This window comes from Carcharodon carcharias, chromosome 8 (assembly GCF_017639515.1).
Source record: "Carcharodon carcharias isolate sCarCar2 chromosome 8, sCarCar2.pri, whole genome shotgun sequence".
Lineage (NCBI taxonomy): Eukaryota > Metazoa > Chordata > Chondrichthyes > Lamniformes > Lamnidae > Carcharodon > Carcharodon carcharias.
In genome coordinates this window covers 79,187,632-79,209,944 of record NC_054474.1, presented here as the reverse complement: position 1 = coordinate 79,209,944, position 22,313 = coordinate 79,187,632, and the positions used below count along the sequence as shown (strand labels likewise).

The window sequence follows — 22,313 nt, the reverse complement described above, 5'->3', positions numbered from 1 at the left end:
CTGAGTGCCCAACCAGTTTCACTGTAGTGACCAAGCAAGCTTTGCCATTGCCTTGTCTTTAGATATTATGCCTTATTTCTGTGGTGACCGAGTATGATCAACTGAGGTGGGAGTAACACTCCCCAAATAGCATTGTTGATTTAACAGTTATTCCAGACCTGCTTTGCTTAATATCTAAATCAATATATTTACAAGTCCCACAAGCCTGACTCCCAATTTAAAATTCTACTCCTTTATTAATAACATTTCTCAAATCCTGCAGTACAACCCTGTAAGAAATTTTCTTCATGCATCATGAAGATCCTGAAAGTTTTCCTTTGATGCCAATAAAACATTGCAGGATCTGCTTTTAGTTGAGCACAATCTATTTTCAGCAAAACAGATCTCTATGAAAAATACCACAGGCTGAAAGCATAATTTACGCCATGGGTGCATTTGTTTAGTTTCTATAATTTTCCTTCTGCATCTGCTGCCTCTTTCGTTGGTTTCATAAATGCTGAAAAGTATCTCCAACAGCTAATTAGTCATATTTTGGAATTATTTCAGATTTAGTAATTCTGAGACATGAACCTTGACAGTTTTGTTGCCATGTCTGATAAGTACTGTCTTACAATTACAACCTATTGCCTTACCAGGGCCTTTCCATTCGCTATGACCCTCTCTTTTACAATCTACCAGTCTCCTGAATTAATTTCTGTCTTAGATGGTCTCCCAATTTTCTCCAAGATCTCAGCCTTGATGAAAGCCTGACTCTCTGCATGTAAAGCGTTCAAATATGCAGGAAAAAAAGATGGAACTAATTGTAGTACCTTCTAGAAAGGAGGACCATCACGCCGAGCAGAAGGCGATTTAGGATCATAGAAAGTATATGGCCCAGAAAAAGGCCATTTAGGTCACCATGTCTGTGCCAGCCGAAAAATGAGCCACCCAGCCTAATCTCGCTTTCCAGCATTTGGTCCATATCCCTGCCGGTTACAGCACTTCCAAACATTTTTTAAATGAGTTGAGAGTTTCTGCCTCTACTACCCTTTCAAGCTGAGAGTTCCAGACCCCCACAACCATCTGGATAAAAAAAATAATGGAAATAGGCCCTTCCCATCCACTGTTTCCAGATCCCTCAGAATTTTGTACATCTCAATCAAATCTCCCCTAAGTCTCCTCTGTTCCAAGGAGAACAACCCCAACCTATCCAATCTTTCCTCATTGCTGCATGAGAGAACTCATCCAGGTATTGGACCCGGGACCTCTCGCATACTAATTCAATGAAAACCCAAAGTGAAAACCATATCCTTAGACTTTTAGAATTAGCATTTGAGACTAGTACAAAAGTGAAATACTGCAGATGATGGATATCTGAAATAAAAATAAAAAAAAACTAACTATATTCAGATCAAGCAGCACCTGAGGAGAGAAAAACAGGTCTGTGACTATCGTCAGAACTCAGTATGAGAAAAAGTAGCGTTTTTAATTATTTTGTGGGGTGTGGGTGTCACTGGCTAGGCAAGTATTTATTGCCCATTCCTAATTGCCCTTGCGAAGGTGGTAGTGAGCTACTGCCTTCAACTGCTGCAGGCCATGTGGCGTAGGTACACTCACAGTACTGTTAAGAAGTGAGTTCTAGAATTAGAATAAATATTCTAGGACCCAGTGACAGTTTACCTCCAAGTCATTCCTTCAATAACAAATAGTGATGTTCCTATTATGTAATTTTAAGACACTTTGCTTTTTTCACTGATTTTTATTACCTGATGCCATTAATACTTGTTTAACACTCTGGATGAGAAGCATCAGGTTTTGTTAGTGGGATACAGCTATGTCCTGATTCTTTTAAAAAAAAATACTTGCCTTATGCTCTATGTCAAGTTTTGAACAAGATTACTCAAATGCATAGTTATCTCATTAGAGACTATATCAGTATTTATTAAATGAGGTGCTTATTGTAGATTTTTCAAATCTCCAAAGTGCATAGGAGCACAGGGATCACTGCTGCCTGGTAAACCATGACTTTAGTCTCGGGTTTGAGACCCTGTCCTCAAGTATTCTTTTCTTCATTTGGCAGAAGGCTGAGCTAGTACACTGGAGGTGAATTTTGTCTATATCTACCTTCGAGACATGGCTCCCAAGATATGGAAAATGGTCCAGGTTTTGCAGAATCTCACCATTGATCTTAATCAACAGGGGGAGGTGTGTTACTGTAGGAGCTGGTTGGAAGAGGACCTTAATTTTCAGGGTGTTCAGTGAAAGGTCCATTTTCTTGTGTTTCAGAGAAGGAGTTGACAATGACCTGGAACTCGGTTTCTGAATGAGCACACACACAAGTATCATCTGCATACTGAAGCTCTAAGACTGAGGTTGGAGTAGTTTTGTTTTGGATTGAAAGCAGCGTAGGGTGAATAGTTTCCTGTCTATTCTGTAGATTATCTCCACGCCTGGGTAATTTACTGGAGGTGAGGTGCAGTATTGCAATGAAGAAAATGGAGAAGAGGATTGGTGCAATAACACAACCTTGTTTGGCCCCAGTCTTCACTGAGATAGGGTCTGTGATGGCTCTGTTGATGAGGATCATAGCTTGTATGTTATTGTGGAGTAAGCAGAGGATGGTGACAAATTTATTAGGACAGTCAGGTTTAAGGATAAAGTTCCATAGGCCTTCATGGTTGACAAGAGTAAAAAGTTTTTGTGAGGTTGGGAAAGGCCATATACAGTGGTTAGTGCTGTTCCTTGCATTTTGTTTGAATTTGCCGAGCGGTGAAGATCATGTCTATGGTGCCTCTTGATAGTGAAAACCACACTGCGATTCTGGAAGAAGCCCTTTGGCCACTGGGAGGAGACAATTAAGGAGGATCCTTGCCATGATCTTTTCTGCGGTAGACAACAGGAAGGCTCCTCTAGTTAACACAGTCAGACAACCTACAGAAGGCACCTCAGCACTGGAGAAGTACCATCAGTGGTGCCTTTGCAGGATCCTCCAAATGTGGTTCAACAGCAGTTCCCTCTCTCAAGCCAACATGCCTAGCATCGAGCCACTAATCACTCAATTAGCTTTGCTGGAAAGGACATGTTGTTCATATGCCTAACACAAGACTCTCAAGACAATGTTCTATTCAGAACTCGTTACTGACAGGAGACTTTCAGAATGAGGATGAAAGCACCTTAAGCAGATCTGGCTATTACAGCAGAGGGCAGAATTATAACAGCAACATTTTCCAGGTCAGCAGAAATGCTTTAGGGATGTCCTCAAAGCATCCCAGATAAAATAAAACGGCCCCACCAACTCATGGAAGTCCTTGGGTTTGTGACTCATCAAAGTGGAGAAGGATTATTCTCCAATGTGTTCAGTGCACATTGAGAGACTTCGTCAGGAACAGAGGCAAAGTTGAGGCATTGAAGAGAGTGCACAAACCTCCAAACAACTTGTCTGCTTGACCTTTCAAGCACCACCTGCTTGTGGCAGAGTCTGCAGATCGCACATTGGATTTATCAGCCATCTCGAAAACCATGGAAGCAAGTCATTCTTGATCTCGAGGGACTGCCTAAGAAGCTATTTTACATTAAATTTCAACTCTCTTTAGTGACTTCCTAGTGTCCTCACCAAATCTAAAGCAAGTAGTACTGTTTAAATTCCTTAATCTTGTGGCAATCTTCACTACTTTAGTGAATCAAGGTAACATTTTAACTAATCAGTTGTATACGCTGTTGAAGTGCAAGCACTATCTAGCACTACACAGTCAAAAGGATGTCTCAACTCACTGGAGACAGTGCACTGCAATATCAAGCCCCATCGCTCCCCAAGCTGCAACAGATGTGAAAAAGTTTGATCAACCCACCGAATTGTTTAGTTTCGGTTAACAGAATACGAGTACCAGGTTTGTAAATTTAATAAGTAAATAACTGTTTATTGAACAAATTGTCTTTAACCAGTGGCAAAAGAAAGAAATAGGAACTGCTAATTTCCAACTTTATAACCTAAACACACACAACATGGATTTTAAGGGTGGGATAAAACAGTTCAATAGCACCAATTCCGGAGTACACAATTTGATGGGTTGATTTTGATCGATGTCTTCCAAATTCCTTTTAGTTCTTTGTTGATGACATGAGGTGGCCTCCAGCACTCTGTCTTTAGTTTACTGGTTGAGCACTTGTTTTTCAATGTCTCTAACAGTGATTTCCCCCTTTGCCTCATAGGGGTTTTCAGAGAGAGTGCAGGTAATGGAGATATATGAGGAGAACAAGTCAGCTAGCTATTTTTGTAGAATTACTGGAATCTTATACACACTGGAATAAGAGGTTTCAGGTGTTTTTCCTTTTAGGCTAGGAGCTATTCTGCTGCACTGCTCTCGTACAAACCTTGGTCACCTAGCCAGGAACCAATTAAAATGTTGCCATGTAGTTCCCCTTTAAACTAGACTCCTCCTTGGCACCATCCTGTCTTTCATGGTACGCTCTGTTAAAGGCTGATTGGCATCCTGTTGACCATACCACTTTTGCCTGTTTTCTTAAATTGGTGAAAGGTACAGCTATTGTGCTGAAGTCAGGCACAGACCCCCTATAACACCTACACATTTGCAAAAACCTCATGATTTCTCGTTTAGTTTTAGGAATGGGGAATTCTAATAGATTGTTCACTTTTGCTGTTCTTGGCAACACTTCCCTTGTCCTACAATGTGATCTCGCTAAATTACCCTTGCTTTTGTAAATTCGCTTTTGGTCAGATTGATGACTAAGCCAGCCAACTGTAGCTGCTTAAACAGGTCTCTAATTGCTTTACATGCACCTCCCATGTGTTATTATATATTATAACACCATCTAAATAAGACACACAGCTATGTACTACAGCTACTTTATGTGCTCCTGTGAGTTTTTCTAGAAACATGGACACAAAATCCAACATGGAGGATTCGTATTTATGCTTTAGAAATTTTTCCTTAATTATTTTTAATGGACCTCTTATTTCATGGCCATAAATCAATTCAAATTGACTAAATTCAGTAGATTCATTTGGGGAATCTTTGGTAGTAAATAGTAAGAAATTTAATCCTTTGTCCCAATCTTTTGGGTATTCATGGCAATAAGTCTTAATCATGGTTTTGAGAGCCTGATGGTATTTCTGTAAAGCTCCCTATGTCTGCGGATATATGCGGTAGATTTTAATTATTTGATACCCAAATTGTGGATTGTGTCTTGGAAAATTTCAGACATGAAGTTACAATCTGACCAAGGTTCTATTTCAATTGGTAGGCCGTAATGAGTGAAAAACTTTGTTAGCTTTTCCACTACCGCTTTAGCTGTAATTGTCCTTAAAGGAATAGCTTCTGGAAATTGGGTTGTCATATCCATGATTGTAAGGATATACTGATGTTCTGCTTTTGTTTTGGGTAATGGTCCTACACAACCTACTAATATGCGACTGAATGGTTCTTCAAAGACTGGTATGGGTATTAAAGGTGCTGGTTTGATTGTGTTGAGGTTTACTTACTACCTGACATGTATGACATGTTTTGCAAAATTGCACTACGTCCTTATGAAGTCTTGGATAGGTAAAATGCCTGTTTATTGATGCTTGGGTGTTCCGTATTCCTACATATCCTGCCATAAGGATTTCATGTACTACTCGCAATATCTCCTTACAATATTTGGGTGGTACCACTCTCTGATGAACAGCCATCCATTCCTCATCCACAGGTCTGTGAGGGTGTCTCCACTTCCTCATCAGAACTGTGCTTTTAATATAATAGCACTCTGGAACTCCTTCAGCCTCAGCTTCAGTGTGAGCTGACTGTGCTATCTTATTTAACTCTGGATCTGCTTTCTGAGCCTTAATTAATGAAGACATGCCAAACACTTCCTTTGAATTATCCTCATTCTTAAAGAAAGTTTTAGCTACTCTAACGTCTGTTCATGGTATTGTTTAGACCTCTGGTGATGGACTTTTGTCAGCCATTTCGTCACTACACACAGTGGAAAAATACCAGGAAATTGTTCTTGTAACTGCTCTGTCTCTTTAGCCACTCATGGATTTTCCGTCCTTATGGGCGAAGCTCTAACCTTCACTCCTGCCAAATCATTGTCCAGGAGTAAATTGACTCCATCCATTGGTGATTTCTTAACCATCCCTACAACCATTGATCCAGATGACAAACCACACTCCGATTGCACTTTGTACAGTGGAACTGGGATATACTCTCCACTTATCCCATTTACCAATACTTTAGCTTTCATTTAACTCTGGAGGGAAAATTAGGTCCTTCTCCAGCAGAAGAGTTTGAGTAGCCCCTGTGTCAGTTGATAAAGTTATGGGTTTAGCTGTATCATTTGATGAAAAAGGGGTTATCTTTCCTTTAGACAAAAACATTTTATATCTCCTCTACCTTATTCACCACCTGCATTCACAGCAGCGTTTACCTCCAGACCCTTTTTTGTAGTTAAAGCTACATTTTGACCCATGGCATTTTCTTTTTGAGTTCCCTTTTCAGACTCTCTCTCACGAACTCCAATAAGTTCCATGGGCTTCCCTTGCAACTTCCAGCATTCTGAATGAATGTGTCCTACTTTATTACAATGGAAACACTTAGGACTTTGAGTTTTACCTCCACTCTCATTACCTTCCTTCCTGATCTGGGGAGGAGATCTCAAGGTATTCCCAGTTATCTATTCTTTACCCTGGCTATCTGCCTTCCTTTCACTCGTACTTTCTATCCTTTTCAAATCTTTGGGGGTGATGGAAAAAAAGTTTAGTTTTATGGATCAGCTCATAATCGACAGGCATTACTGCTGCCTGTCTAGCAGTTGCAACCCTTTGGTCTTCAACGTAGGTTCTTATTACAGAAGGTAGGGAGTTTTTAAATCCTTCCAAGAGAGTGGTCTCTCTGAGAACTTCATGGGTAGCTTCAACTCCTAATGCTTGTATCCACCTGTCAAAGGTACTTTGCTTAACCCTTTCAAATTCAATATGTTTGCCCAGGCTGTTTCCTTAAATTACAAAACTTTTGTTTGTATGGTTCAGGGACCACCATCTATGTACTCAAAAGGGCTTTTTTCACCACGTCATAATCATCATAAACCTCCTCTGACAGTGAAGCATAAATGTCCAGTGCTCTACCTGTCAATTTGCTCTGTATGAGCAATGTCCAGTTTTCCTTTGGTCAGTTCATCTATTTAGCTATCTTCTCAAATGAAATAAAGAATGCTTCAGTATCCCTTTCCTCAAACTTTGGAAGAGCTTGTACAAAATTAATCATGTCCCTACTGGGTCCTAATCTGGAAATAAGTCCTGTCTCATTTATTGTTGTCTCTTTTTTAACTGCCAGGATTCTAAGTTAGAATTCTCTCCCTCTCTTTTTCTCTTTCTTGCCTGTCTAACCTTGCCATTTCTAACTCCCTTTGAAATTCTCTCTCTCTTTCCTTTTCCTTTTCTTTTTCTTACTCTGCCTTTTCTTTTCCTGCTGCCTCTAGTTCCAAGTTTTTTATTGGCAACTGAATTTGAGCCCATTCCAGTGAACTACTCCTTGGAGATCTCTGTCGCTTGGGTATTCCTTCCAATTTCAAATGTGCCATCTCTTCGATTTATCTCCGCCTTCCTAGCTTTGGCAGGAAACCCTACTCTTCATTTACTTGCCAATTTGATTAACCTGGCTTTTGGGATCCCTTGTAAAATCTCCAGGCACATCCCTTCCACTTGCAGGAAAGCTTTAGTGGTTTCCAGTACCATCTTATTTTTGATGGTACAAACCTGGTGTTTCCTTTAAGCAGTTATTACTTACAAAATCGTTCCAATGATATCTCAGTCAAGCTCCCGAACTTTGTCACAATTCACTGGGGATAGTGCACTGTAACATTAAGCCCCACTGCTCCCTGGGCCGTGACAAATGTGAAAAAGTTTGATCAACCCACCTAACTGTTTAATTTAGGTTAACAGAATATGAGCACCAGGTTTGTAAACTTAATAAGTAACTAACTGTTTATTGAACAAATTGTCTTTAACCAGTGGCAAAGGAAAGAAGCATGAACTGCTAATTTCTAAATCCATAACCTAAACTCTTCCCCTTCTTAAATCCCTATACACATACGTCCAAGACATAAAAACATACAAAATATGGATTTTAAGGGTAGGAGAAAACAATTAAATGGTACCAATTCCAGAGTACAGGATTTGATGGATTGATTTTGATTGATGTCTTCTAAATTCCTTTCAGTTCTTTGTTGATGACATGAGGTGGTCTTCCAGCACTTTTAGTCTTTAGTTCATTGGCTGAGCAAATAAATGCCTTTCAATGTCTCTTAACAGTGATTTTCTCCTTTGCATCTTGGCAGGGGTTTTCAAAGAGAGAGCAGGCTATAGGGATATGAGGAGAAAAAGCCAGCTAGGTATTATTGTAGAATTACTGGAACCCTCACACACACACAGAAGCAAGGTGTTTTTCCTTTCAGGCTAGGAGCTATTCTGTTGCACTGCTCTCTCTCACACCCTGGTCACCTGGTCAGGAGCCAATTAAAATGATGTTGCCAGGCAGTTCCCCTTTAGACCAGACTCTTTCTCGGCATCATCCTGGCTTTTATGGCACACTCTGTTCCAGGGCAGCAACATTGTGTATATCCCTCATACTGTTCCAGTAGACTGTCCTTCAAACTGCAGCTATTGTAATTTTAATCCACAGTCTAACAGAAATAAAAGATATGTTCTTTACAAGGAGCCCAGGACTAAAATTCTTTGTGATCTGCATAATTTGTTGGATTCATCACTATCTTCATCTTCTTTCTCAGAATTCTCTGCATCATCATTTTGAAGATCCTGCCTCTCCTATTTGTGCAGTTGATTACATAATGATACTTTTGAGTCCCAACTGAGGCACCTATTAACTACTGTTCCTTGAGCATTCCTGGGATTCATCTGCCTATTGTTGCTGTTATACTTCTGTCCTCTGCTGCAATAACCAGATCTGCTTAAGGTGCTTTCAACCTCATTCCATTTGCCTTTTAACCTTCCGTTGTATTGACAACTGCACCTTAGTGCAATCCAACAATACCACTGATCCAGTGATCCTTAAACTGAATTTTGTCAATTTTTAAACAGTCTGTTGAAGTCCATGACATATATTAACTTTGCCAATTGTCTTCAACTCACTCCTCCACTGCTGATCCCATTGACTCTGCCAGTGGTTCAGCTCTCACCGCACCCCTCTACACATCCATGTCCAGAATGTCTGTTCACTTGTGAGCAAGACCCCACATCCATGAGGTTATTGTGTATGATTGCATCGAGGTCATGGCCTTAATGGCAACCTGGCTGAGGGGTGATGAGAACTTTCTCTTTAATGAAGTCTCCCCGCCTGGCTACATCTTCCTACACTCACACATGGTGGTGTGGCACTTATCATAAGGTCACACCTTGGCTTGGCCCCTTACCCTTCTGGCACTTTCTCCTCCTTTGAGCATCTTGCCTTATTTCGCCCTCTCAAAATCGTCATTCTGTATTGTACTGTACTGCCCTAGGCCCAACCATCTTCAGTTGCTCCAACAATGACCTTCCTTCCACCATTAGGTCAGAAGTGGCGATGTGCAATCATGAGCAAATGATGTTCACCATTTGCAACTCTTCAGTTACTGAAGAAGTCTATGTCCAAACGCAGCAAGACCTGAACAAGTGGCAAGTAACACTCATGCCACACAAGTGCCAGGCAATGACCGTCCTCAACAAGAGAGAATCTAACCATTGTCCCTTGACATTCAATGGCATTTAATTGCTGAATTCCCCCCCACTATCAACATCCTGGGAGTTACCATTGACCAGAAACTGAACTGGACTAGCCGTATAAATACTGTGGCTACAGGAGCAGGTCAGAGGCTAGGAATCCTGCATAAGTAGCTCACCACCTGACTCCCCAAAGTCCACCATCTACAAGGCAGAAGCCAGGAGTGCGATGGAATTCTCTCCACTTGCCTGGTTGAGTGCAGCTCCAACAACACCCAAGAAGCTTGACACCATCCAGGACAAAGCAGCCTGTTTGATTGGCACTCCTTCCACAAACATACACTCTGCTGCCACTTTTCGTCGTCAGTGGTGGAGGGAGTGAAACATCTACAAGGTGCACCCAGAAACTCATCAAGCTTCCTTAGACAGCATCTTCCAAATCCACAACTGCTACTGTCTAGAAGGACAAGGACAGCAGATACATGGGAAGGCTATCACCTGGAAGTTCCCCTCCAAGCCACTCACTATCCTGACTTGAAATACTGCTGTTCCTTCACTGTTGCTGGATGAAAATCCTGGATCTCCCTCCCTAACAACATTGTGGGTGTACTTACACTACAGGGACTGCAGCAGTTCAAGGCAGCTGCTCACCACCACCTTCTCAAGGGCAATTAGGGATGATCAGTAAAATGCTGGCCTAGCCAGCAATGCCCCACATCTCATTTTTTTAAAAAAAGATAACATTTTTATTGTATTACCGAGGTTTTATTCACTGCTTTCCCTCCCCTCAGCCTCGGCACCGAACAATTTCTCATCCTCTATGCTTTCAACCTCTATCTCCACTCATCCTGATTTCGATCCTCTGAGTTCAGTGCCCTTTTATCCTCTCTAAATCTCTCCCGCCATGTAAACTCCTCAACTCATATTCACGGCTACCCCCTTGATCTTGCCATTGCACGTAGTCTTGCTGCCCTGTAACTTCAGTCTCAGATAAGACTAACTCTGATCACTTTCTTGCATCACTCACCACCCACAGCCACCTTCCATACCCCAACCCTACCTCCTTCTGTATCCATCCTTGGGAAAAGCTTTTCCCTAATTCACTTAGAACAGCACTTTCAAAATCCCAACTATTTAGCCTTGACCCTCCATTTGCTGCAACTTTTCTGCAGCTACTGATTTAATCAACTGTGCCCTTACCGTCACCTTTGATATCCTGGTCCTGAATAAAACCGTTACCCTTTTTCATCTTGGCCATTCCCTCCAAATGGCCCTCTTCTCTCACTAAAGTCCAAGGGATGCAGACTTGAAAGAATATGGCCTTCAAACAGTGCTGGATCCTACTCTCGATCTGCTCAAACTACTCATTATTCCAGGATCATCCTAGAATGCAAAGACTATGTTCTTGACCACAGACCATCTTCTTAAATCCCCCTTCCTCTACCCCCTCCATTCTCCTCTTCAACAAAAGTGAGAGAAACTCATGGACTTCTTTGTCACTAAGATTGAGACAATATGATCAGCTGTCTCTGCTGTCACCCTCCCTCCCACTAGCCTGCCTGGCCAAAACTTCTGTAATACTCCCTCCCTGCTCTAGCCCTGAACTTGCTAGTTTTCATGAGTTTCTCTCCTATCTCCCCTCATGCCCTCTCTGAACTCATCTTGTCCATGAGCCCCCCCCTCCTGTCCCTTTGATCCTATTCCCACTAAACTGCTGCTGTTTCAACTGCCCCTCCTGGTCCCCTTGTTAGACGATATTGTAAACGGTTCTGTCTTGATGTGTTGTCCCTTCTCTTTAAATCTGCTGTCATCACCCTTCTTCCTCCCAATAAAACTAACCCTTGACCCCTCCATCTTTCCAAACTACCATCCCATCTCCAACCTCGCTTTCCTCTCCAAAGTCTTTGAATGTGTTGTCACCTTCCAAATCCATTCCCATCTTTCCCAGAATGCCATGTTTGAATCTCCAATCAGGTTTCTGCCTTTGCCACAGGTCTGAAATGGCTCTTGTGAAACTCTAGATGATGTCCTATATGACTGTGACAAAAATAAACTCTCCTTCATTGTCCTTCTTGACTTGTACGCAGCCTTTGACAGGGTTTACTGGACCATCGTGCTCCAACATGTCCCCACTGTCATCCAGCCAGGAGAAATTGCTCTGGCATGATTCCGTTCTTAACTATCCAATGGTAGCTAGAAAATCACTGACATTGGCTTATTTTCCTGCTCCCACACAGTTATGCCAAATTATCAATCCTTGGCCCCCTTCTATTTCTCTTCTATATGTTGTTCCTTGGTGACACTCAAAGTCACAGCATCAGTTTTCATGTGGGGGAGCTGGTGGCATCGTGGTAATGTCACTTTACTGGTAATCCACAGGCCTAGGCCAGTTCTCTGGGGACATGGGTTCAAATCCCATCATGGCAGTTGGTGGAATTTAAATTCAATTAATGGAATTTTCGCTAGTCTTAGTAAAGGTGACCAAGAAGCTATCACCAATTGTTGTAAAATCCCATCTGGTTCACTAATTTCCTTTAGGGAAGGAATTCTGCTGTCCTTGCCTGATCTGTCCTAGGTGTGATTCCAGATCCAAAACAATGTGCTCTTACATGCCTCTGAATTGGCTTAGCAAGCCACTCCATTCAAACCCATTTAGGAATGGGCAACAAATACTAGCCTTGCCAGTGATGTCCACATCCCATGAAAGAATAAGTTTAAAAAAAAATGTATGCATTTCTATTGCACCACCGTCTCTCTCGACTTCTCCAACTTCAGGTACTGGGTGAGCAGAAATTTCTTCCAGTTGTATATTGGTAAGTCTGAAGCCATTATTTTCGTCCCTCCATCCAGACTCCATGCCCTAGCTACTGCCTCCATCCCTTTCTTTGGAAACAGTCTGAGATTAAGCCAGTTTCTTTGCTACCCTGGTGTCACATTTGATCCTGAGACGAACTTCCCACCTCATATTTGTGGCATATTTAAGGCTGCCTATTTCTACTTCCGTAATATCGCCTGACTTTGCCCCTTCTCATCTCATCCGCTGTGAAACCCGCATCCATGCCTTTGTTACCTCTAGGTTCAACTATTCCAATGCACTTCTGTTTCATCTCCAAAATTCTACCCTCCGTAAATTTGAGGCCACCCAAAATTCTGCTGCTCGTTCTTGCAGCAATTCCCATTTCCCTATCATTGCCAGTGCTTGCTGACTTATATTGGCTCCCGGTCAAGGAATGTCTTGAGTTTAATATTTTTATCCTTGTTTTCAAGTCCGTCCCTATCTCTGTAATCTCCCTCAATCCCACAACCCTCTGAGATATGTGCTTTTCTCTAATTCTGGCCCCTTGAACATCCCTAATCATAATTGCTCCACCATTGGTGGCCGTTTCTTTAGCTACCTAGGCTCCAAGCTCTGGAATTCCCTGCCTACACCTTTCCTCCTTGCTTCCCTCCTTTAAGATACATCTTAAAACCTACCTCTTAGGTCAGATGACAAAAAGCTCGATCAAATATCTCCCTATATGGCTCAGTGTGAGACTTTGTTTAATAATGATGCTGTGAAGTGCCATGGGATGCTATATTACATTAAATGTGCTATATAAATGTAAGTTGTTGTTGTATATTCCTCCATAGTATAACCATATGTTTTCAAAGTCTACCATGACTCAGAGACATTTAGCAGATCATCTTTCTTATAAATTTTACCCAAGAAGTCTAATAGAAGGGTTAACCTTCATCACTATGCAATTGACTTGCATTTGAGGCACTAGAACAAAGATTCACTAAATTGGTCCCTGGGATGAGGGGGTTTGGCTTTTATTCTCTGGAGGTTGTAAGAATGAGGCGATCTCATTGAAATATACAAGATCCTGAGTAGACATTGAGAGACTGTTTCAGCTGGTCAAGGAATGTAAAACATAATGCAGCCTCCTCAGGATAAGGGGTTGATCATTTAGTACTGAAATGAGGAGAAATAACTTCATTCAAAGGGTTGTGAATCTTTGGAATTCCTAACCCCAGAGTGTTGTGGATGCTCAATTTGTTAAATATATTTAAGCCTGGTATAGACAAATGTTTGGTCTCTTGGAATTGAGGGTATGGAGAGCAGATGGGAAAGTGGAGTTAAAGCCCAAAATCAGCCATGATTGCATTGAACGGTGGAGCAGGTTCGACAACTCATATGGTCTACTCCTGCCCCGCTTGTGTTCTTGAGCTCAACTCGTGAAATACTTCTTGCTTCTGGTAGGAAGCGACAATGTCAAGACAATGCCCTGTTTCCTCTTTTGTATCCCTTGTCCATATATCCACTTTGCTTTTCCACTGGTCAAGTGGATCAGACTCAACTTTGAAGGGTAACCATACTATAGCAATTTACACTTGCTTTCTGCCATTTATTTTACAATGGCTACTAGAGTTGTAGCTTTTAAGACTGAAAATGTTTTTCTTCTTCTCTAACTTTCACCTTTAGGTAACCATTGTCTGCTCCCAAGTTCTATTCCAGAAAGCCTGTTGGTGATGGACAGAACTGGAACCAATCTTTATATACTTTTGGAGTTACAGATTTCAAGCATATACCTCTTCTCCCAACAACCACAATTTTAGTCTGCGTTTTTTTTCCTTCTTTCGTGGATGTAGCCTTCACTGATATGGCCAGCATTTGTTTCCCATCCCTTATTGTCCTTTAACTGAGTGGCTTACTAGGCCACTTCTGTGGACAGTTAAGAGTCAACCACATTGCCGTGGGTCTGGAGTCACATGTGGGCCAGAGAAGGTAAGGATGACAGATTTCCTTCCCTAAAGGATTTTATTGAATCAGATGGGTTATGATAGCTGATGACTACCTTTTATATTCCAAATTTTATTATTTGAATTTAAATTACACCAGATGCTGTGGTGGGATTTGAATCCATGTCTCTTGGATTGGCTGGGCCTTTGAATTACTAGCTCAGTGACATTACCATTACCCTACTGTTTGCCCTGTTAATGTCCACCATCTGTATACAATTAAACATAATAAATAATTGACAGTTCCTTTTTGGCAGTCCCTTGGGGTTGAGGATGACTTCCTTCTACTCTGGTTCGATGGGTTCTGAGATGGTTGATAAGTCCAATGAGCAATCTGCAGACTCTGCCACATGTGGGGCAGGTGGTGCTGGAGGGTCAGGTAGATGAGTTGTTCGGAGGTTTGTGCATTCTCTCCATCACCTTGACTTTGCCTTTGCGTGTTCCTGATGAAGTGTCTCTGCTTGGTGTCTTCCTGAATGAACCTTCTCCACTTTGCTCAATTATAAGACATGAGTCATTGGGGATGTTCGGTCTCTTCAGGGATTCCTAAATTCCACTGACCTCCCGGGAGTCTCCTGCCATGGTGAGTTCCAAGCAGAGCAATTGCTTAGAGAGTCTGGTAATAGGCATACAAATGACATGATCGGTGGAGAGGAGCACAGTTGACATTTCGAGTCAGCATGACTCTTCAACAGAACTAATTAAAAATAGGGAAGGGGTGAAATATAAGCTGGTTTAAGGGGGTGGGGGTCGTTGGGACAAGAAGAGCTAGGTAGAGGGCTAGTGATAGGTGGAGATAACCAAAAGATGTCACAGACAAAAGGACAAAGAGGTGTTGAAGGCGGTGATATTATCTAAAGGAATGTGCTAATTAAGGATAGAAAGCAGGACTGTCCGCAAGCATTACCCAGACCTTCCTGTTGCTTGCCATTTCAACACTCCACCTTGCTCTTATGCCCACATGTCCATCCTTGGCTTGCTGCATTGTTCCAGTGAAGCTCAACGCAAACTGGAGGAACAGCACCTCATCTTCCGACTAGGCACTTTACAGCCTTCTGGACTGAATATTGAGTTCAACAACTTTAGATCATGAACTCTCTCCTCCATCCCCACCCCCTTTCCAATTTTTTTCCCCCTCCTTCTTGTTTTTTCCAATAATTTATATAGATTTTTATTTTCCCACCTATTTCCATTATTTTTAAATGTATTTCCATCCATTGTTTTATCTCTACCTTTTAGCCTCTTTTGATTCCTTCACCCCACCCCACCCGCACAAGGGCTATCTGTACCTTGCTTGTCCTGCTTTCTACCCTTAATTAGCACATTCCTTTAGATAACCACCTTCAACACCTCTTTGTCCTTTTGTCTGTGATATCTTTTGGTTATCTCCACCTATCACTGGCCCTCTACCTAGCTCTTCTTGTCCCAACACACACCCCACCCCCCTTAAACCAGCTTATATTTCACCCCTTCTCTATTTTTAATTAGTTCTGTTGAAGAGTCATACGAACTTGAAACGTCAACTGTGCTTCTCTCCACCGATGCTGCCAGACCTGCTGTGTTTTTCCAGGTATTTTTGTTTTTGTTTTGGATTTCTAGCATCCGCAGTTCATTGCTTTTATTACAAATGACATGTCCTGCCCAGCGGAGTTGATTTTGATTGACTAGTTGACTAGCGCCTCAATTCTGACATATTAGTTTGGGAGGTGAAGCTGCTATTGGACTGCCTTTCTTGCCACAGGATTTGGAGGATTTTGTGAAGGCACTGGAATTGACAATTATCACTGCAATTGTGTCCGAGGATCAAGCTCAGGCGCCAGCAGAGGAGGCAGATGAGGATCTTGAGATCACCAGACGGTTCCCAGGTAGACTACACCTGGAAAGGACACTCTGCCATCTAATTGAAGACCACTTTTGAGAGACACCCTCCACCGTCAGACTTTGAAATAATTATCACGTCTTACCTTCCATGCCTGAGGATTCGTCAGTTCAACCATTTGCACTAAATCCCTTTAACCCCCTTTCCCGGGAAGACTACTATGAAAAAAATTCTATCTCTACCTAAGTACCAACATCATTCTTTATCTACAGCAAAAATAACATGATACAACCAATAGCACTTAGAAATATTAAACTATTCATCCTGGTGTGTCCCCTTAGCAGCTACAAGTGCTCTTGCCTACTCTGGCACTTATATGAAGTACAGCCTGAGTGGAGGAGCACACGAGGTGGATGACTGCTGAGATCTGAAGAGGGCAGTTCAGGTATCCTCCTATGATGCCCTCAACAGGCTATGGGCTGCAATGGCCTTGCTTTTTGTTCCATCGTCTCAGCAAGGGCTTAAGAAGTTTGGGCTGCCTGGCTGACAGGCAGCTGAGTGGTGGGGAGGGAGCAGGAATTCTGCCATCTGGAGACAGGCCAATGGTTTCCTGCTTCATGATTTCCAAGCTACTACCTTGGGCTTTTCTGTTCAGCCAACCTAGTGATCTGCTGGGGGGGCAAATCTTTGGGCATCTGCGTCACTGTGTGCAAGCCCCTTTCAACTAAGGAGCCCAGAGCTCCAATGGCAGCTGCCTAGGACTCTACTGCAGCACTTTGCACTGTCTGCATTTTCTGTGAATCAGCAATGGAAGCTGTTTGGGCATCTGTTGCAGTACTTTGGAGTTAATTGGAAGCTGCAGTGGTTGCAGTGGAAGCTGTGACTCGTGTCATCAGATGCAGTATGATGTAGGGCTCCACACGTCAATGGCTGGAATTGCTCAGGCTCTCCACACTGGACAGGATCAGTTCCAGACAGTATGTCAAGCCTTGGACCAACCTAGAAGTGGGGTTCTCCATCTCCTGCCACAACCCTAAGTTTTCAGGCCAGCTGTCTATTGCGTCAGGCATTTGGGTTGTCAAACCCACTTGCCATCTTCTGAAGTTTGGCCTTGCATGGCCCTCATCTGACTCCTCTACAACAAAATGAATGTGCAGCCTTGCCTCCACCCTCCCCACCCTGCAGGCAAGGTGAGGTGTCCCACCCAGTGTGGCTGTTACCCAATAGTGCCTGGCGCATCTCCCTCTGAGGATCTACTTTGACTGGTCCATCTCCTTCCACATATGTTGTAGGACATCCGGTCTCCACCAGGACCTCTAGTGCCATGCCTGAGAACCTGTATACTCTTTCCCTTAGTCTTTGAGCCAACTTGAAACTTTGTTGTGTGTCAGTGTACTCAATGCCTACATTACATACACCACTACAGGAAAATTGCTTCTAATTGATGCTTGATTGCTAAATCTGCAGTTGACTGTTTTAGCGCTTCCAGACACATTGAAATCATGGGAATGATCAATTCACTCTAAAATTGCAGGCTTAAATGTGGGTTTCTTATTAGCACAGTATAGTCCCTTATCGTAGCTCTCAAATGTTGTAGTACTTGGAATTTTTCATGAATTTCTTTCACTGTTGCATAGGCAAAATATATCTGTTGATATATTCAAAGTCTTGCCCATGGGGTCATTTACTGACCACAAATCTTCCTTCCTGTATTGCAATTGGGTATAATGCTTTTTATGTCTGTATATAGTGGAACCTGTCTACGTATGCATTTAAGATTGGAATTTGTATGTAAAGCATTTCCTATAATGATGTAGTTGTAGATCTTCCAGTAGATGGCACTGTGGTGCTTCCTGATCCCATTGCTGAGCCTGCATTAACCTCAAAACTTCCTCTCTGGCAACTTCAGCTACTTTGTAATTTGCCTGCAAGTTTCTCAACTTGTTTCAAAATTATATTTCTATTTAATATTTGTGCTACAGTCAATGATATAAATTGTGATCATATTTATGCTTTGTTGCCTGGTAGCTTATGGCTCTCAGGGCCCCAACTTGCTAATAAACGTAGAGATAAAAACAAAAAAACTGCGGATGCTGGAAATCCAAAACAAAAACAAAAACAGAATTACCTGGAAAAACTCAGCAGGTCTGGCAGCATTGGCGGAGAAGATGCTCCAGACCTCTCCGCCGATGCTGCCAGACCTGCTGAGTTTTTCCAGATAATTCTGTTTCTGTTTTTGTTTTGCTAATAAACGTGTTGCGCTGAACCTGTTCTTGATTTTCTTGGCTGTTTGCCCCACCAATTTTTCTCCGACTAAACATTATAAGACCACACTCTTTCCCCAGTTTCTTCTTTTTGGACTTCTAACCAATCCCCTGGCACACATGAGTGTTCCACTGACTACACATTTCTCAGTTGCCTGAGAGAGAAAATTGGTGCAGGTTCAGTACCCTGCCTTTATTCTTATTTGTGTTTGTTCTGCTAAAATTTCACCCCAGTGTCTTTGCAGCACTCCTAGAGGCTGGGCAATCAGATAACTTATGGCAGTTGAATTTTGATAAGGTTGTTTTGACAGAATCTTCCAATCCTAAAATCTCTACCAGAATCTCAGAATTGTTATGGTGCAGAAGGAAGGCATTTGGCCCATCGTGTCTGCACCAGCTCTCTGAGCATTTTAATTTAGTGCCAATCTCCTGCCTTTTCCCCATAACCCTGCACGTTGTTTCTGTTTAACTAATCATCCAATGCCCTCTTGAATGCTTCAATTGAACTTAACTCTGCCACACTTCCAGGAAGTGCATTCCAAACCCTAACTACTCGTTATGTGAAAAAGTTTTTTCTCACCTCGCATTTGCTTCTTTTGCTAAACCACTTAAAACTGTGCCCTCTGGTTCTCGATCCATTTATTAGCAGGAACAGTTTCTTCCTATCTACTCTGTCCAGCCCCCTCATGATTTTGAAAAGTCCTCTTAGCTTTCTCCTCTCCAAGGAAAACAGTCTCAACTTCTCCAATCTTTCCTCATAACTGAAGTATTTCAATCCTGGAACCATCCTCGTAAACCTCTTCACTCTCTCCAGTGCGTTCACATCCTTCCAATAGTGTGGCACCCAGAACTGCACACAATACTGCATCTGAGGCCTAACCAGTGTCTTATATAAGTTCATCAAAATCTCCCTGCTCTTGTACTTTATGCCCCCTATTGATGAAGCCTAGAATACTGTAAGCTTTAGAAATAGCTCTATCTGTCCTGCCACCTTTAATAACTTATGTACATAAGCACCCAGGCCTCTCTGCTCCTGCACACCCTTTAGAATAGTATCCATTATTTTATTCTGCCTCTCCATATTCTTTGTACCAAGTGTATCCACCTCACACTTCTCCACGTTGAACTTCATCTGCCACCTATTGGCCCACTCCACCAATGTGTCAGTGTCCTTTCGAAGTTCTACACTGTCCTCACAGTTTACAATTCTCCAAAATTTTGTGTTATCAGCAAACTTTGCAATTTTCCCTTGCACACCATATATAAAGCAAAGGTACCCCTGGGGAGCTCCATTACGAACCTCCTTCCAGCCTGAAAAATATCCATTAACTATTACTTTCTGTTTCCTTTCCCTCAGCCAATTTTGTATCTACATTGCTACTGTCATGAAGAACAACAGCAGCAGGTGCATAGGACCACAACCTGCAAATTCTTCTCCCAAGCCACACAGAGTCCTGGCTTGTCAATAAATCTCTGGACCTTCACTATAGCTGAGTCAAAGTCCTGTAATTCCCTTCCTAACTCCCTGTGGGAGTACCTTCACATATGGGCTGCAGTGATGTAAGGAGGCAGCTCCCCTCCACCTTTTCAAGGGCTATTAGGGGTGGTGAATAAATGCTGGAATTGCCAGTGATGCCGACCTACATTCCATGAACAAATAGTGAAAAAGGCTTAATCATGCCCCTCAGGATGTTCCAGATGACTTCACATCCAATTAATTGCTTTTTATTTGAAGTGTAGTTGCTTTTGTTACCTGGATATAACACCTCAGACAATAAATTCAACAGATTATTAGACTGGTCAGTATTTTGGTTAGTGAAAGGATATGGTCAGAATGTTCTTTGAAAAGTGCTATATCTTTACATTCACTGGACCCAGTAGAACATGCAGATGTTTATCTCCTACCTGAATGACTATGCCTTCAACAAGACAGCACTGAAATCATAGTGTGCTGAAGTATCTGCATGATTCTTTAAAATTTAGGATGGGGTTTGAACCCATGGGCATCTGACTTCGAGGCAGTGTTACCAGCTGAGTAAAAAGCAGGATTGTCTTCCTTGCTGTAAATGTCAGTGGTTTTGGAACAAAGTAATTTGATTTACTGAATATGAGATGATTATCTGCTTAATTTCAGGCTCAGGACAGTGCATCGTACAATTTGAGGCATTCAGGCAGACACTATTTTTGTCCAAAATTTCTGCTTAAAAATGCTTTGTAATTTACTTGTATTAGAAGCTTTTGGTGTCCACCTTTTTCTTGCACGTATCATCCAGATGGACACAAGTTTTACTTGTGTATATTTTTAGAATCCTTTCATGCATGAAGGTGAAGGATTGTTGATATGCCAGATAATTATTTGTGCACTAAATACTCTTGCAGTCCCTTTCCATTGCATCACATTGGCTTGGGAAGGGGGTGGCTGTTTAAGATATATTTGATTCCTATTCTGGAAAAACAAAAACAATGTTTGTTTAATGGCCAACAGAAAAGTTTAGTTGCTCAGAGTTCAGCTACATGCAGCAATATCCAAATTTTCACTGAATGTTACCATTAAATGTTGCTAACAGTTGACACTCCATTGTCCTGTCATTCCTGATAGTTTCATTGTTCTATCTTTCCTACAAATTAACCTTAAGATCATGCATTAGAATTACAACCTATTTTTAGTACCAAGATAGTCAAATGTACGTAGAAGCCTATTTAAGCGAGTTTTTGAAAAGTTGCAGGTGTCTTGAGGAACTGTACCACAACAAGAGTTAGAGTCTTCAGGAGGGAAGGCAAGAAAATTGATATAAAGAAATAAAAATGCAGAATATTCAGCAGAATTTAATCTTGTGATTTAAGTAATATGATACAGTATATTGGACTTTGTTCTAATTGTATATATGCCTTTTTTCCTGTTAGGCTCGTGAATTAAAAAGAACAGCTGACCAGAAAAAATTCAGTGCAGTGACTTTTGTGTTCTGACAGCTGACCTTACTATTGACACATTCGTTCACCACTTCAATCATTTAGTAAAACTGGAAACGACTCAACCAAAACAGCAGAAAAAAATTCTCTTGGATAAAGCAGATGTGGGCTTGGCAATGCCGCAGGTAGGTTTGTAACCTCTTACCGTACAGATCCTAACTTTGAAGCATTCCTGTAACACTGCACTGTTTGCTTGCACTCAGAAGGTATTTGAATCGCAGTTTACAATATTTTAAAAAAATACATTGCTATTTGCACCCAAAGACTGAAATTTTAGCTTTTCATACGTAATTAGAATGGTTATGATTTTGCCACCTGCTTTAGAATTTGAATTAAAACAAGAATAAAATATGTACATTGATGTAGAGATAATTAATGCGGGTATATTAACATCTTTCAATGCTGCTGTGCAGATGAATTAGAAAAGCGGTTTATAATCCAGAGGATAAAATAGTTAAAATATTGCAATTTTCATCATCGTTATTATTACTTGTTTTATGGTTGGAAGTCTACCTGATGGCTTGAAGGCTATGATACATGATTTTGTCTTTCAGCAAATTTTACTTTAAAATCATATATGCATAGTATTGATTAGCATTTACAGCACAGGAACATGTCATCCAGTCCATCTGATCCATACCCTTATTATGCTCCGCGTGAACCTCTTTCCTTCTTTATCTAACTCCATTAATATGTTCTTATGTTCCTTTCTCCCTCATGTGTCTATTACAGCTTCTCATTATATGCATCAATGCTATTCACCTCAGCTACTCCTTGTGGTGATGAG

General features: G+C 41.6%; 1 protein-coding gene across 4 annotated transcripts in view; it reads left to right on the top strand.

Moving 5' to 3' along the window:
- The window catches only part of crebrf (creb3 regulatory factor), a 70,886-nt gene that overhangs the window by 9,465 nt on the left and 39,108 nt on the right, over nt 1-22,313 (top strand). For all 4 annotated transcript variants that reach the window (XR_005943792.1, XM_041193583.1, XM_041193585.1 and 1 more), the window contains exon 2: nt 21,461-21,651. Coding sequence is in view for 3 of the 4 variants with exons in the window: in XM_041193583.1 (XP_041049517.1) it covers nt 21,643-21,651 (9 nt within the window). In the remaining variant the exon portion in view is untranslated. The remainder of the gene's footprint in view (nt 1-21,460; nt 21,652-22,313) is intronic.